Source organism: Peromyscus maniculatus, chromosome X (assembly GCF_049852395.1).
Source record: "Peromyscus maniculatus bairdii isolate BWxNUB_F1_BW_parent chromosome X, HU_Pman_BW_mat_3.1, whole genome shotgun sequence".
Lineage (NCBI taxonomy): Eukaryota > Metazoa > Chordata > Mammalia > Rodentia > Cricetidae > Peromyscus > Peromyscus maniculatus.
In genome coordinates, this window is record NC_134875.1 from 21865674 (window position 1) to 21880176 (window position 14503).

Consider the following 14503-nt stretch of genomic DNA (forward strand, 5'->3'; position numbering starts at 1 on the left):
CTTCTGGAAAACGAGCCTGGTAGTCACAATAGTACGTATCACACAGGGTTACCATGGAGAGTCTGGAAGACTGCACATGGGGAGCTCGGTGCCTCGACAAGTGTTCCTTTTCCTCCTCCCTTCTGCAGTGGAATCTGTTTCTGTCTCTGAGGACCAGGCTTGTATAATGTTGGACCCAGTTTCTGTCTTTGTACATCCCTTAGTATTAAAACCAGAAGACTTTCTAAATTATGTATACAGCAAGTGGAAAAGTCCTCTACCTCTAAACACGACAAAATAGTCACGTTTCCGAATCCCCCAATGGCCTGTCTACCACAAAGTCCCTTTAGCTCTTGCACTGCTAGGATGCTGTAACATGGTGGAAGGTAAGCATGTTAAAAATTAACCAGCACCCTCCCCCACCTCCTTAAATCCAATGCACATGTGGTGGGGTAGATTTAAGAGCTGGTGACTTGGCATGAGGAACTGCTGAGTTTGGTGGGAAGAAAGAGGGTTCATAAATAACTGCTCAGTGCTCTTGGAATTTGAAGATCATTTGTTCTTCTGGGGAGGGACATCCTCTCACGAATGAGCACCTCCTTTGCTGTCCAGAGTCTCATCAACTGTACTATCCATTCTCAAGTATCTGTTTTCGAGGAAGTGAGATTCAGCTTTCCAGGAAGGTGCAACCTATACTCACCTGGGCCTGCCCTGGCTGGCCTGTAAGAAAGAGCTCACAAGAATGCCTAACAATATGCTTCCTTGTGTGTGTGTGTGTGTGTGTGTGTGTGTGTGTGTGTGTGTGTGTGTGTGTGTGTGTGTGTGTGTGTGTGTTTTAACTCAGTCTTGCTAGAAAGCCTTACTTTTGCCTCTCAATGCCTGTGCCATCTCAGAGGTTTTCTCAACCTTCCACTGTGATAGGAAGTTGCTTCCAGAGGCCCTCTGCGGCTCGCTTTGCTCTGCTTGAATACTAATTCTGCTCACTCTCCTAACCAACTCAGCCATAAGACACTAAGGTAGACTTCCCCATGTATCTTAGAGCAGTAGTCCACAGTTCAGACTACTTCAGGACTCCCTTCATATCACAGTGATTAACTCATCATGATGGCCTGTGACTGCAGATTCACTGTGAAGGGGGAGAGACATCAACAGGCTGCTGGAAAGGCCTGAGGCCCAAATTCAGTTTTGCAGCCATGGTCCCGGCCAAGGTTTTCTGCCCTTCTGGGCCCCTATTTCCATAGCATTAGCATGTGGTGTCTGCCTTTGGGGACCTTACAAGACAGCTGCAAGCATTAAGAGGGATAAGAAGACACAGTATGCTGCGTTAGCAGAGGGAGAGCTCTAGTCAAAGAAAAAAAATATCCAAATTAAGCAAAAATGTGATGGTCTTGAGAGTTGTTGCCATATGTAACCCATATATGATCAAACAAGCTTTTTATGAACTCTCTGCATTCTGCAATTGCTTAAAGCCTTGTAAATGAGCATAAAGGTATTTTTAAAGGTCATTACCATTACTCCGTTCTAAGTTAAATAGAAATGTGTCTTTGAACACTTGTCCTATTGCTATCCCACGGCCTGAGTGACCTTCTAGTTCCAAGGAGCAGAGGAGTGAGCCCTAACATTTCAATCCAGCATAAGAGCCTTGTAAAGACAAGCCTTACTTAGCACAAGGCTCTCAAAGACCACACAGTTTAGAAAGACTGTCTCAAGTCCCTGTGCTCCCAGGCATGGTAGCACCAACCCAACTAATGGAGAGAAAAAAGGTTGCAGGTTAAATATAGGTAAGACTTCTTATTCTCATTAAAAACATAAGTAAAAGGTGGACTTCTCCATGTATGGTGGCACTAGTCTGTAATTTCAGCTACCTGGGAGACTGAGGGAGAAGACTCACAAGCCCAAAGCCAGCTTGGGCTACAGAATGAGTTCCAGGTCATCCTAGGCAGCTTAACAAGATTCTTTCTCAAAATAAGAAGTAAAATGAAGGCTTAGGGGCTGGAGAGATGACCCAGTAGATGATAAAGTCCTTGATACATAAGCTTAAGGACCAGAGCTGAGATCCCCAGCACCCACTAAAAAAAATGGGGCAAGCCTGGTGGCCCACCTCTAATGCCAACACTCCAGAGGCAGAGACACTGATTCCTGGAGCAAGTTGGCTGAATTAGTAAACTCCAGGTTCAGCAGAGAACACTCGGTAAATAAAATAAGAGAGCGATTGAAGAAGACCCTTGACAATGACCTCTGGCCTTCGAAATTGGGAACATACATGAAAACACACAGGCACCCACACACACACACATGTGCAAACACACACTCTCCCTCTCCCCTCCTCTCTCTCTCTCTCTCTCTCTCTCTCTCTCTCTCTCTCTCTCTCTCTCTCTCACACACACACACACACTCTCCCTCTCCCCTCCTCTCTCTCTCTCTCTCTTCCTCTCTCTCTCTCTCTCTCTCTCTCTCTCTCTCTCTCTCTCTCTCTCACACACACACACACACACACACACACACACACACACACACTCGGGGAGTAGATTCTGTGATAAAACTGTGCACAGAGGAAATGAATTGCCTCTCCGGCCATCATGACCAGTTGTCATTCGATCTTTACTTGGATACCTACGTAAGAAGCAGAAGACATTTAGCCCCACCTGTGTTTTTAGAGCAGCTCTTTCTCTCTGCTGCTGGTATCTAAGACCAGCACCAGCAGCCCTTATGACAGATTTCTTTCTGTTTGGCTTCATTTCCTGTTGTCTTGTTAGCTTTTTCATTCAAAATGGAGTTTAAGGTTGGAGGAAGTTACAAAACCCGACATTTATAGTTGGGAGCTATTTTCTCAGGAAAGGGACATGTATGTCTGTTCAATATCTGGAAAAGGTGTATTTATTGGTTTGCTGGGACTGATGTACATAGTACTCCAAACTTGAGACACAGAACTTTATTGTCTCTCAGTTGTGGAGGCTAGAAGCTCGAGACCAAGGTATGAGTAGGGCCACAGTGTCTTGACAGCTCTGGGTGATGTGGGGGTGGGGGGCTCAGCTGTGTAGTTCTGGTACTTGCCAACAATCCCTGAATTGCAGATGCATCATTCATTCCAGGCATGTGGCCATCTCCCTGTGTGTCTTCATGTTATCTTTTCTCTGCCCATGTCTGTCTCTGTGCTCAGATTTCTCCTTTTAATAAGAACATCATCAGTCATATTGGATTAGAGCCCACCATACTGATCTCATTTTAACTTCCTTGCCTCTGTAGAGACCAGGTTTCCAAATAAGGTCTCATTCTGAGACACTCAGTTAAGATTTAGACATATCTTTTGGAGAGGGATACGATTGAGCCCATATACATTTGTAGATGAGGGATGTGGATGTAAAGACTCCCCTTGAAAAAAAATTTCCAAATAAAAGACTTTTTTGCCTTTGGTGAGGAGAAGATTATCAAGGAGCAGAGTATTTACCCCTTTTGATATTCATAAAATAATATTGTATATCATATGTGTAGATATATTATCAGATATAATACTACAATAAAGGATCATTTCATATATTTTATTTTATTTTATTTTATTGAGGCGGTGTCTCATTCTATAGCCCTGGCTGGCCTGAAATTTATTATATAGCCCAGGCTGTCCTCAAACACACAGAAATCAGCCTGACTCTTCCTCCAAAGTGCTGTGGTTAAAGGTATTAGCCATCTTATACTTATTTTTAACAAATACATTATATATTTATTTTTAGTGTGTATATTCTATAGCATATATAATGAACACAGTTTCAACCTATTGTGTATACATATGTGCTTGCATGTGTATATGTTTTAACCAAATAGTGATTTCAGGAATAAGGTACCAAGCCACGTTGCTGTTATATTGCTGGAATCAGGAGTATCATACCTAAATTCAAATCACTGCTACATAAAAAGTACAGGCACGAGTGATGGACAGTGATATTCGCCAATGAAACACTATACTTTATGTGAAGCTAGGCTCAACTGTGAACACTTTTGACAGTATTTAGAAGGGGAATGCTAAAACAAAACCTGAGATTGACCACAGGGGAACTTAGGGAAGAGGAGACAGCCCATTTGGCTTCTGGTTTCCCAGGACCTCTGGAGTATTCTGGTCTCTCCCTCTATGCTTAGATCTGGGGTGAACGTGTCCATCTACTTTCAGAAGGAACAGTGTGGAGCCTGTGGCAATGGTTCCTTCTTTAAGCTTAGAGAATTTCTAAGTGACCTCAGAGCCCTACCCATTTGCCTGAGTAACCCCAATGACTGCAGCCAGACCCTCCCAAGCACCCATCATTCTTCAGTACCCCATGAACCTGAAGCTTCTGGTTCTCATTATACTCTGTCTCTCAACTGCCAAGACAGTCTGGGTTGGGCCTGAGAATTTCTTCTTTCCTCCTGTGTAAGAGCCAAACCAAGGAATCCTTCTTTGTCCTCTTTAGAGGTTGATTCATCACAGGGAGTTGGGGAAGGGAGTGTTGCTTCCATTTGGGACAGTGAACAATGGGACCGTTAGGCTAGGAATATATAAAGTCCTTGTCATCAGCAAGCGGAGCAGGAAAGCCAATGACAGGGCCCTCGGCTCTCAATCTACAAAGGCTTTCTCACTATTGCAGGCCTTGAAATGAAATATTAGAAAAGGTGTGGGGAAGGTAGCCCATAACTAGATTCAGGTCCTTAAGGTTTAGACAAGGAGGCAGAGGAACATGTGATGATTTCATATCCAATGTGTGCATACATGTTCGTGTATATGTGTGGATGTGTACAAGTGTGTGCACATGCATGTAAGTGTGTGGAGGGCAGAGGCCAATGATGTTGGGCATCTTCCTTGATTGCTCTCTAACTGATTTTTTATGTCAGAGTCTCACTGAACCTGGAGTTTTTGGATTCATTTAAGCTGCCTGGCCAGTGAGCTCCTGGGAGATTCCTACCTCCAACTCCCCCCCACCCCACCCCCACCCCCCGTGCCTCTCTAGAGCTGGAATTACCAGCGCGCGCGCGCGCCGCGCGCGCGCGCGCGCGCGCAGCGCGCGCACACACACACACACACACACACTGTGCCTGCCTTTTTTACATAGGTTCAGGGGATCAAACTCAGGTCCTCACACTTGCAAAACAAGCACTTTATCTACTGATCAGATACTTCAGTGTGCACCTTAAAGAGTTTACAAGGACTGGAGAGATGGCTCAGTGGTTAAGAGCACTGACTGCTCTTCCACAGGACCCGGGTTCAATTCTCAGCACCCACACAGTGGCTCAAAACTGTGTCTCTCCTTGCACAGGATCCAACCCTTCTTATGGCCTCTGTGGGCTGAGGCATACATATGGTACACAGACATACATATAAGTAAAATGCCCAAACAAATAAAATAAAATTTTAAGTTAGAAAAGTTTATAGAGCAGGAATTAAGAGATGAAAAGAAGTAGTAGGGATCAGACTTACATGGGAAAGAGATTTGAGGCTTTCTTTCATTTGAAGGGTGCATGTGTATGTATGTATGTATGTATGTATGTATGTGTGCCCATGTACCCATGCAGATATATACATAAATGTTTTTCTTTTCTCACCAAGTCCCAGCCATGGCCCAAAGCTTCTTTACTTTCTGTAATAAACACACACACCTCCCAAATTGTAGGCTCCCTAAAATTGACTGACAACCTCACTATCAAAAGAACCTTTCTTCTGAACTTTTTCTACCTCTCAGGAGCCAAGAGATGGCAAGTGGCCCCAGTCAGGATACATATACTTATACCACGTGGCTACATTCTGGGTAGAGCAGAGACACATGGTAGCTTTGAGTTAGAGAAAGACGCATGCCAGTTAGGTCCATTAAAAATCAACCAGACAGTCTATAAAATCAGCCGTGGTTTGACTTGGACATAGGCCACTCTTAAGAGGCCATATACATGCACCCCGCTTTAAAGGCTCTGTGCCCAAAGCTCCCAGTTTTGAAAGGGAAGAGGGACTGTGCCTGGCTGGGTTTTGGAAGCTGTCTACAGCCCTCGCTTATTGACACAAGTGTATCAAGGAGGTGGTGAAGCCCTGGGTAGAGCATCTGATCCAACTCTCTGCCCTCCCCAGGGTAATGCCCTGAAATCATCTCGAGCAAATGGACCTTTATTTTGTTTTAGTAGCCTGGTAAAGCCTACTAAAGGGTTGAATGTGTGGTCTGGGCTGCTGTGGAGTTGAGAGCTTTGCGCAGACACCAACCTACCTCGTCTTTTTAAAACGAGAAGGGACTCTGGAGCTTTGTGGCAAATGGTGTCGGGGTTTTTTTTTGGGGGGGGGGAATTAATCTGAAATAAATGATTAAATTAAAGCATAAACTGAATTAGAGGCAAGCATTTGGGATTTTCCTTCCATTTTTATGGAAAGTATGAAATACATCCCTTTGTTCAACTTTAAAATTAAACTTAGATTCTCCCTGCAGAAGGAAAGAGGTTCCCAGGACCTGAAATTTTCAGTTTCCCCTTGTGTATGGCTTTGTGTGTTTATTTTTTAAATTTTTGTGTGCAGCTAAGGCATGGTTCCCCATTGTTTTGTAGCCTTATTGTGGTTTGATTTCACATTGGACTACTTACCTTTTAGTAACTGAATTCCCAGCCCAATGAAAAGTTCTCTCTTACAAGGAGCCCAGGCTCCTATTTATTTCACAACCTTTATTTGTGTATGAGATGAACCATGACATTTAAACTATGCCTGATAGCTTAACAGATTATAAGAACAAAACCAGATGGCCCAAACAAAAATAATGCTTTGATTGCTTTCAAATTCAACGTCAAAAATTAAAAACAGCTTTCAAAAAGCCTTGACATTTTTTTTCCAGAAATGACTTTGAGTCATATATGTATACATGGACCTCCTGACCTCAAATTAGAAGTATATAAAACAAAAATTTAACAATGGCTAGTTAGGAGTATTTGCCTCTTTTATCTTTCCTGTAGCTCCATTTTCTCCCTGCAGTTCCTTTTAGAATAAAACTGTATATGTGTATATATTTAATGGCTGCTTTTTAGTTTAATTTGAATGGCGCCTTTTTAAAGGATCCAGTCGAGGTGTTTTCAAACCTCTCTGAAGAAAATGGACTTTGTTAAGCGTTAGCAGTTCATAATTCTTCCACAGAAACCGGTGAATAATGCGCAGTTACTTTAACGCCATGTTTCACAAGGTTCCAAAATAGAACCGGTCCCAGGGTCTTTGGTGCAAATGCAAGTTCCATAAAAGCAATTATTTCATTTTCTAGCTCAGTTTAGTGTACCCTCAGCATCATTAGTATTAATCACCAGTCTTACTCTCTTTGAGCACAATTAGCCAACTAATTCTTTAAAACTGGACTGTGAAAGAACATTGATTTTTCTCCACCCTTGAGATGGTGTACAGGGCAAAGTTAGACTGTGACTGCCTGAACTGCTAAACTATTGAGCTTTCAGAGCATGCAAATGCCTTTCCCTCTGTCTGTCTGTCTCCCTCACTCTCCCTCCCTCCCTCCCTCCCTCTCTCTCCCCCCTCCTTGTTGTGTAGAAGACTCTTTCTTCTGACTCTAATTCCTTTTTCTTCCAATAAGCTGCAGAAGAATGAGCAAACTTTGTTGCAAATCAAAGCTCTGACAGTTCTATTTCCCTGAGCTAATTGCATGTTCTTTCGGAGTTTCCTTTTCCTCTCTGTTTCCCTTTGTTTTGACAACAAGAGTCTGGGAAAACAATATACAAATGATCACTTTGCTGTCACGAGTATACTGAATTTTAAAAATAAATGAACTGTCGAACCAGAAAGCTTCCAGGAGCTTATGGAGCGAGCTCTTTCTCCAAACTGTTCCAAAAACAGATGTGGAAATGTTTAGCTGATGCCCCTCCCTGTTCTCCGTGCAGAATTCCTGCGTGTCTCTAGGGACATCAGAGGAGATAGGCAGACAGAATCCCCACCTGCTTTCCAGGAGATTTCGCTTAAACTGCTCACATTGTCCAGTAATGCCACAAAACTGATTTGCACTTGAGTTTTTGTGTCTTTTGAAAAGCTTCCTAATCAAACATGATGGCGCCTGCCTTTAATCCCAGCACTTGGGAGGCAGAGGCAGGCCCATCTCTGAGTCTGAGGCCAGCCTGCTCTACAGAGTGAGTTCCAAGCCAGCCAGCCCTACATAGTGGTGCTCTGTCTCAAAAAATAAACAAAGCAGCCTGAAATTTAAAAGGCCCTGTATTTTGACCAATATTCCATCTCTTTCCTTTAAGACATAGATTTATGGTAAGAAAAAATGAAATCTGCTCTTAGCAATTTTTAAATAAGGCAGAGCACAATAGAGATAAACTCACCCGAAGTCTACCTCTAGGCTCCACGTGCACACAGAGTCACACATATGTTCTGTAATTGCAGAACCAAGCAACACTCGTATTATTCCAGTCTCAAGGAAGCTCTGCTGCCTTTAACCAATGCCTCATCTTTCCTGCTCACCCCAGGTTCTATTTTTAACTTTTAGAACATTAGTTCTCAACTTTTCTAATGCTGCAACCCCTTAATATGGTCTTCATGTTGTGGTGATCCCCAACCATAAAATTATCCATTGCTGCTTCATAGCTGTAAGTTTGCTGCTGTTACGAATGGTAATGTAAATAGCTGATGTGCCGATGGTCTTAGGTGACACTTGTGAAAGTGTCACTTGTTCCCCAAAGGGGTCTCGACCCACAGGTTGAGGACCACTGTTTCAGAAGAATATAAAGTGATAGATACAGTAAATAATTTGGGCCAACTATGTCATAATATCACATTATTCCCCATAAATTATTCCAAATATATAAATATGTCCTTTTCATTCCATGGGGACATTCACAGATTGATAATATTTGAGGAAAAATATTGGCTCTGTACTGAATATGTAGGGACTTTTTGTCATTATTCCCCAACAGTATAACCTAACAACTATTTTCATAGCACTTACATGTACCAGGTATTAAAAGCAAGCTAGAGATGAGTTACAGTGTACTGGAGGGTGGGCTACGTTGTATGCTGTTTTATATAAGAAAGCTGAGCATCTGCAGATTTGGGCATTCCCACAGGCTCCTGGAACCAGCCCTCCATAGATAGTGAGAGACGACTATATCCATTTTATTATTCAAATTCTTGTTCACCACTTTAAATATATGGGTGCTGGACTTCATAAACAGCATTTTCAGCCATTCCCTGTAGAAATCTGGACATGGTAGCACACATTTGTAATCTCTCACTGCACCCCAAGGTTGCCATTTTGTCTGGTCTGGCTTTCAGCTTGCTCCATGGATTCCCTGGCTCTGCTTCCTGCCCCCTAGGATTAGAGGCAGCTTTTGAATCTGCCTTCTGGAGATCGGGTCCTCAAGCTTGCCATGCAAGCGTTACCCACTGAGCCGTCTCCCTCGCAGTGATCTCGTGAATTTTTAATGGAAAAGATAAATCAATGATTAGTCCAACTATGGGAGATCTTGGGTAGAGGAAAGGAAAAGAAGGAAAATTTTTGTTGAAAGTAGTGGGAAATGTATATGCATAAACCACATTTAAGAAAACAGAAAGCTCCTTGTACTCAGTAACTGCAAGGAAAACAAACATTTTGCATCCAGGTGTTAGAAGAGTTTGCCTGGCTGGTCTGTAGCTGAGTTCAGGACGGTGTGTTCCATAGCTGAGCCCTGTTTGGTTAAACCAATGAATTTCAGTTCACCGCAGAGAAAATCTGCAGTCAAGGCCAAATGGGGTCCCTGTAATCCATACTCTAAAACCTGTTTTCTAAGCCCGCCTGCCAGAAGCTGGACGGTAGTTACAAGGTGAGCGCGCCTGTCTTTGTATTTCCCTCCTCCTGGGTCTCCAACTGCCCCTCAGCACTGAAGATTTCTGGAGAGTTTAGCTTCAATTCTGTTCACATCCCACATCTTCTGGACTGCTGTGCAGTTCCAACTAGAGCTGGAAATACTTCAGCCTGGAACCTACTATACAGTCTACCACTTCCCTTCTTAGCCATTCAGCTGCCTTCGGCCCCTGTAACTCAAGTCTTCCCCGTCCCTGCTCTAGTAGATCCTATGCTACCAGCCCATCTCAGTTAGGTGTTAGGAAAGCCAGCTCCTGTGATGAATTCACACTGTTTGGTGAATGACTTCTAGTCATTCCCTGGCACAAATGAGCGCAGCATGGGTATGCGTGCACACCCTTCTCCCTGTCCGCAGCATGGGTATGCATGCACACTCTTCCCCCTGTCCACAGCATGGGTATGCATGCACACCCTTCTCCCTGTCTCTGCAAAGAGCAGGCAGCTGGGGAAAGGAGGCTGCTGTATTTTTGATGATGTGTCTTCAGCAAAAGGGAGCCAGCCCTAAAATACAGCCTTGAAGTATTGGGCTCCAATTTAGCAAGCTCATTATCAAGTACATTCTGCTCTCCTCCTAATCTCTAGCCTTTCCCTTCTCCCTCGGAGCTATGGGACCTCGAGCATGGTTTTCACTGACTTTCATTAAAGTTTTTTCTAAGGCCGGAGGAATATTGTCACATACATAAGCATCTTTATTTATTGCTTCGATTACATGGCTCTAAGAAAACTGGAGGGAATGGGTTCTATCTTGTCCAAGTTTGGAGATTTGTACTAAGTGATTGCTGAAACAGTGGCGTCACCAACCCCCTTTTCCAGACTGAATCCGAGTGGTAGAACTTGAAAAATGGGTAGGGAGCAAGAAGATAGCCTGAAATGGCTGCCTGGGGACCAATTCTCTTGTTTCTTGGAGAATGTAGGCATTTGGTAACTTTATTTGGATTATTCATGAGAGAAAGGGAGAGGGGGTATTACATGAAGGATGCCTGGGAAAGGGAGAGGAAATGGATGGCTTAACTCCTGGACCAGAATAGCCTTCAACTGGAACTTCAGTTTGGGGCTTGAGAACAAAAATGGGACGAAAGAATTGTTTCCTTGACCTATTCCAGAAACTGCCTAATGAGAAGGGTTTTGTTCAGGCAGATGGTCCCAGGTTGTGAGATCGCGCTAAGGAAAGGAGAGGGACACAAGGGGAGGGGGGGTAGAACAAAGGGAGGGAGGGATGGGAGAGAAAGCCATTCCAAAGCGCAGTAGGACAAGGGCCTTTCTTTAGGCACAGCCAATAAAGCGACAGTAATGGAGTGACTCTCTCTCTCTTCTCTCTCTCTCTCTCTCTCTCTCTCTCTCTCTCTCTCTCTCTCTCTCTCTCTCTCTCTCTCTCTCTCTCTCTCTCCTCCCCGTGTGTGTGTGTGTGTGTGTGTGTTGCTGCTGCTGCTGCTGCTGCTGTCTCTATTGTTACCCTATGGGGGGAAAACCAGCCAGCCCCAGCAGTGACACTTCAGAATAAAGAAAGAGCAGAACCAAGTCGCCTGTGGCTTCTTTTTACACCCCCGCAACACCACAGAGAGAATGGAGAGTCATTAAGAAGAGAGGAAAGACAGTGGGAGCGAGCATCAGAAACAAAGCACTTGGTCCAGGACAGTGCACCCCTCGAGTGGGCCTCCACACTGCGCTTTCCACTCACGAATTCCACAAATCTGGCAAGAGCAAAAGCAGAGAAAGAGCTGCCTGTTTACAGATGGGAAAAGGGAAGGTCTTAGGGGGGCTTTTTAGGCTGATGCTATGAGTATAGTAGGCACTCAATAAATATTACTCAGAAGATGAGATCACCTATATGGGGAATACTTAGCAGGGAACAAAAGTTAATCCCTACACTTATGCACACGCATTCCCTTCCAAGTTGGAGGCCCTTGCGGTTTTCCACATTTCACGTGAAAGCTGAATTGACCCATATTTGATGACGTCCTTCGCTCTCCTTGTTGCCTCGCTCTGCTGTTCCAGACAGTTCTTCTTAGCTTTGTTCTTGTCTCCTGCCACTGTGTCTACTACTCTTTCAAGGGCAAAAAGCAAAAAGAACCCCAAAGCCAGCAAGCACAAATGAATCCGAAGCAAAGATTTTAGGAGCTAGTTGGTCGATCTAAACAGAAAGTATAAACAAAATAAGTTCTTTTAAATATAGGACTTCTTGTAAGTATGCAGTATGCATTTTAAAATGTAAAATTAAGACCAGCATGATTGGAGGGGTATTTTTTGGTCTTTTGAAACAGGGTTTCCCCATGTAGTTTTGGTGCCTGTTCTGGATCTCGTTCTATAGGCCAGGCTGGCCTCGAACTCACAAAAATCTACCTGGCTCTGCCTCCCAAGTGTTAGGATTAAAGGAATATGCCACCACCGCCCGGCCGGAGGGTTATTTTTTTGAGAGGGGGTCTTGTTCTGTAGTATAAGCTGGCCTTGAACTTGTGGCAATCCTTCTGCCTCTACCTCAGTAGTGTTAGGATTTCAGTGTAAGCCACCACACCTGGCTCAGAATGTTGTTTTTTTTTGTTTGTTTGTTTGTTTTTTGTTTGTTTGTTTTTGGTTTTATTTTTCTATTTTGAGAAAGTCTCACTATGTAGCTCCAGCTGTTTTCTCTCCTCCCCCTTCCCAAAATTTCTCTGATTTGCAACACATCCCACTGTATCAGAGAATCGTTTGGTCATCATGAGTTACATCACTGCTGACAGAGTACCGGCTGAATTCTTTTGGTCATATTTTGTTGAGCCATTCAGTCAAATTTCAATATGTGGTTGTCAGGGATAAAATGCAATCTCTCCTTCATTTTTTAAAGCACTTTATATTTCATTATGGGGAGGTGTGTGTTTGCCACAGTGAATGTATGGGAGGGCAGAGGGGGCAGAAGACAGCTTTAAGGAGTCTCTCCTTCCACCATGTGAGTTCCAGGAATTGAACTCGGGTCATCCCGTTTGCCAGCAAGTACCTTTACCCAGTGAATCTCACCAAGCGTCGTCTTCACTTTTAAAATTCAGTTTGTTTACTAAGAAAGAAGGTCATGAGGAAGGGCTCGTTGGGATAACCTATGTGAGGACATCACAACCATTCAGGTAGACTAGGTTGCTAGTTTAAATGAAACTTATTTCCCATGCCTGATTTAATTTTTAACATGAAAGCTGTTTTGTTTGGGTTTCATGCTGGCCTTACACAAATGGGATACCAATCCTGATCAGTGCAGATTCTCATGCTACACAGGAGGGAGGAATACATGTTTTATACCAGAGCAGCATGAGAAAGCCACTTAAAGAAGCCATGTGCCACCATTCCAGGCCCATGTAGCTCAGAGGTAGAGCACCATCAAATAAATAAATAATTAAATAAATAAATAAGTAGACTCCCAAGAAGCCATGTTAGTTATATTTCACATGCAAGTTCCTTCAATGAAATTATAAAATTTACTTCTGCCTCACGTGGAAGTTTCCCTCTTCTCTGTGTTCTTGCTTCAAAAACTTATCCTTGAACTTTACATAAGCCGTATGGTAACTCGCCTCTTGTATTTTGATGTGTTCTAGAATTCCTTTTTGGACGCCTTCTTGCCTCCTGTGAGTGGTGACCCAACCGACTGCAAGAATGAAATTCTTCAGCTTCCTGGGAGCAATGGTCTTCTTCACCTTCATGGTCTCCAGCTACTCTGAACAAAACCAAGTGAATGTCCTCTGCTCGACAGATTGGTTCATGGTCACGGTTCACCCCTTCCTGCTGAATAGTGATGTCTACGTGCATTTTTATGAGGTGCATTTGGGCCTGGGCTGTCCTCCCAACCATGTTTACCCACACTTCTACGAGTTTACCTACCGCGTTACAGAATGTGGCATCCGCATCAAGGCCATCTCTCCAGATGTAGTTATCTACAGCTCTGAGATTCACTATATCTCCAAGGCCACACCTTCTAGATATGTGATCCCCGTGTCATGCGCTGCCCCTCGACGGTCCCCTTGGCTCACTAAGCCCCACTCCGTGAATGCTGCCAACAACAACATGGCTGCGGCCCCGAAGAATGAGACGAGCTACCAGGTGTTCAGCTTGCCAGAGCCTAGCCAGGGATCCAACTGCAGCTGCCCACCTTCTGTCTTCAATCAACAGAGCATGTAAGCCCCACATCATGGGGCAGAGTCTTTGGGGGCCCATCTTGTGTAGTCGTCTGACTCCACTGATATTTCTGGGGACTAATGTGTTCACTCAGATGATATGAGGAAACCCATGTAGTGCCCAGATTTGGGGGCTTTCTGAAAACTCTGTTTCTAGAATTAGTCTGTAGCATTTTCTACTGTCAGTCAAATAAGTGCCATTATGGCTTTTTTTAGGGGAATTTTGTGAAGGGCCAATTCATATATACCTGATTACAACTTTCTTTTTTTACTATTTTTGTATCTTTTAAAAAAAAATAAAATAAAATTCGGATGGCATTAAAGTATCAGTTGGATGGTTTTGCTTTATAAACATGTATCTCTTTTTATCTATGGACCAGGAGTTGATGTACATATTTGGCGACATCAGTGCCTGGGTTTTTCTCTCTAGGATGATTTCCCACCCCTTCAGGTTCCTCTCCAAAGCCTTTCCCAGGAGACTCTCTTCCTCTGGATCCCCACTTCCCGTCTCTGTTTACCACCGACGAGCTTAGCACTAAGTCTCCCTCGTTTGATCTCCAGCTATAC

The 14503-nt window shown here is 43.7% G+C and overlaps 1 protein-coding gene across 4 annotated transcripts in view; it reads left to right on the forward strand.

The window, feature by feature from the left end:
• The window catches only part of Plac1 (placenta enriched 1), a 168842-nt gene extending 154583 nt beyond the window's left edge, over positions 1–14259 (forward strand). For all 4 annotated transcript variants that reach the window (XM_006982290.3, XM_076561665.1, XM_076561666.1 and 1 more), the window contains one exon: positions 13361–14259. In XM_006982290.3, coding sequence (XP_006982352.1) covers positions 13419–13940 — 522 coding nt within the window. In that variant the 5' untranslated portion in view covers positions 13361–13418 and the 3' untranslated portion in view covers positions 13941–14259. The remainder of the gene's footprint in view (positions 1–13360) is intronic.
• Positions 14260–14503: the final 244 nt, after the last annotated feature.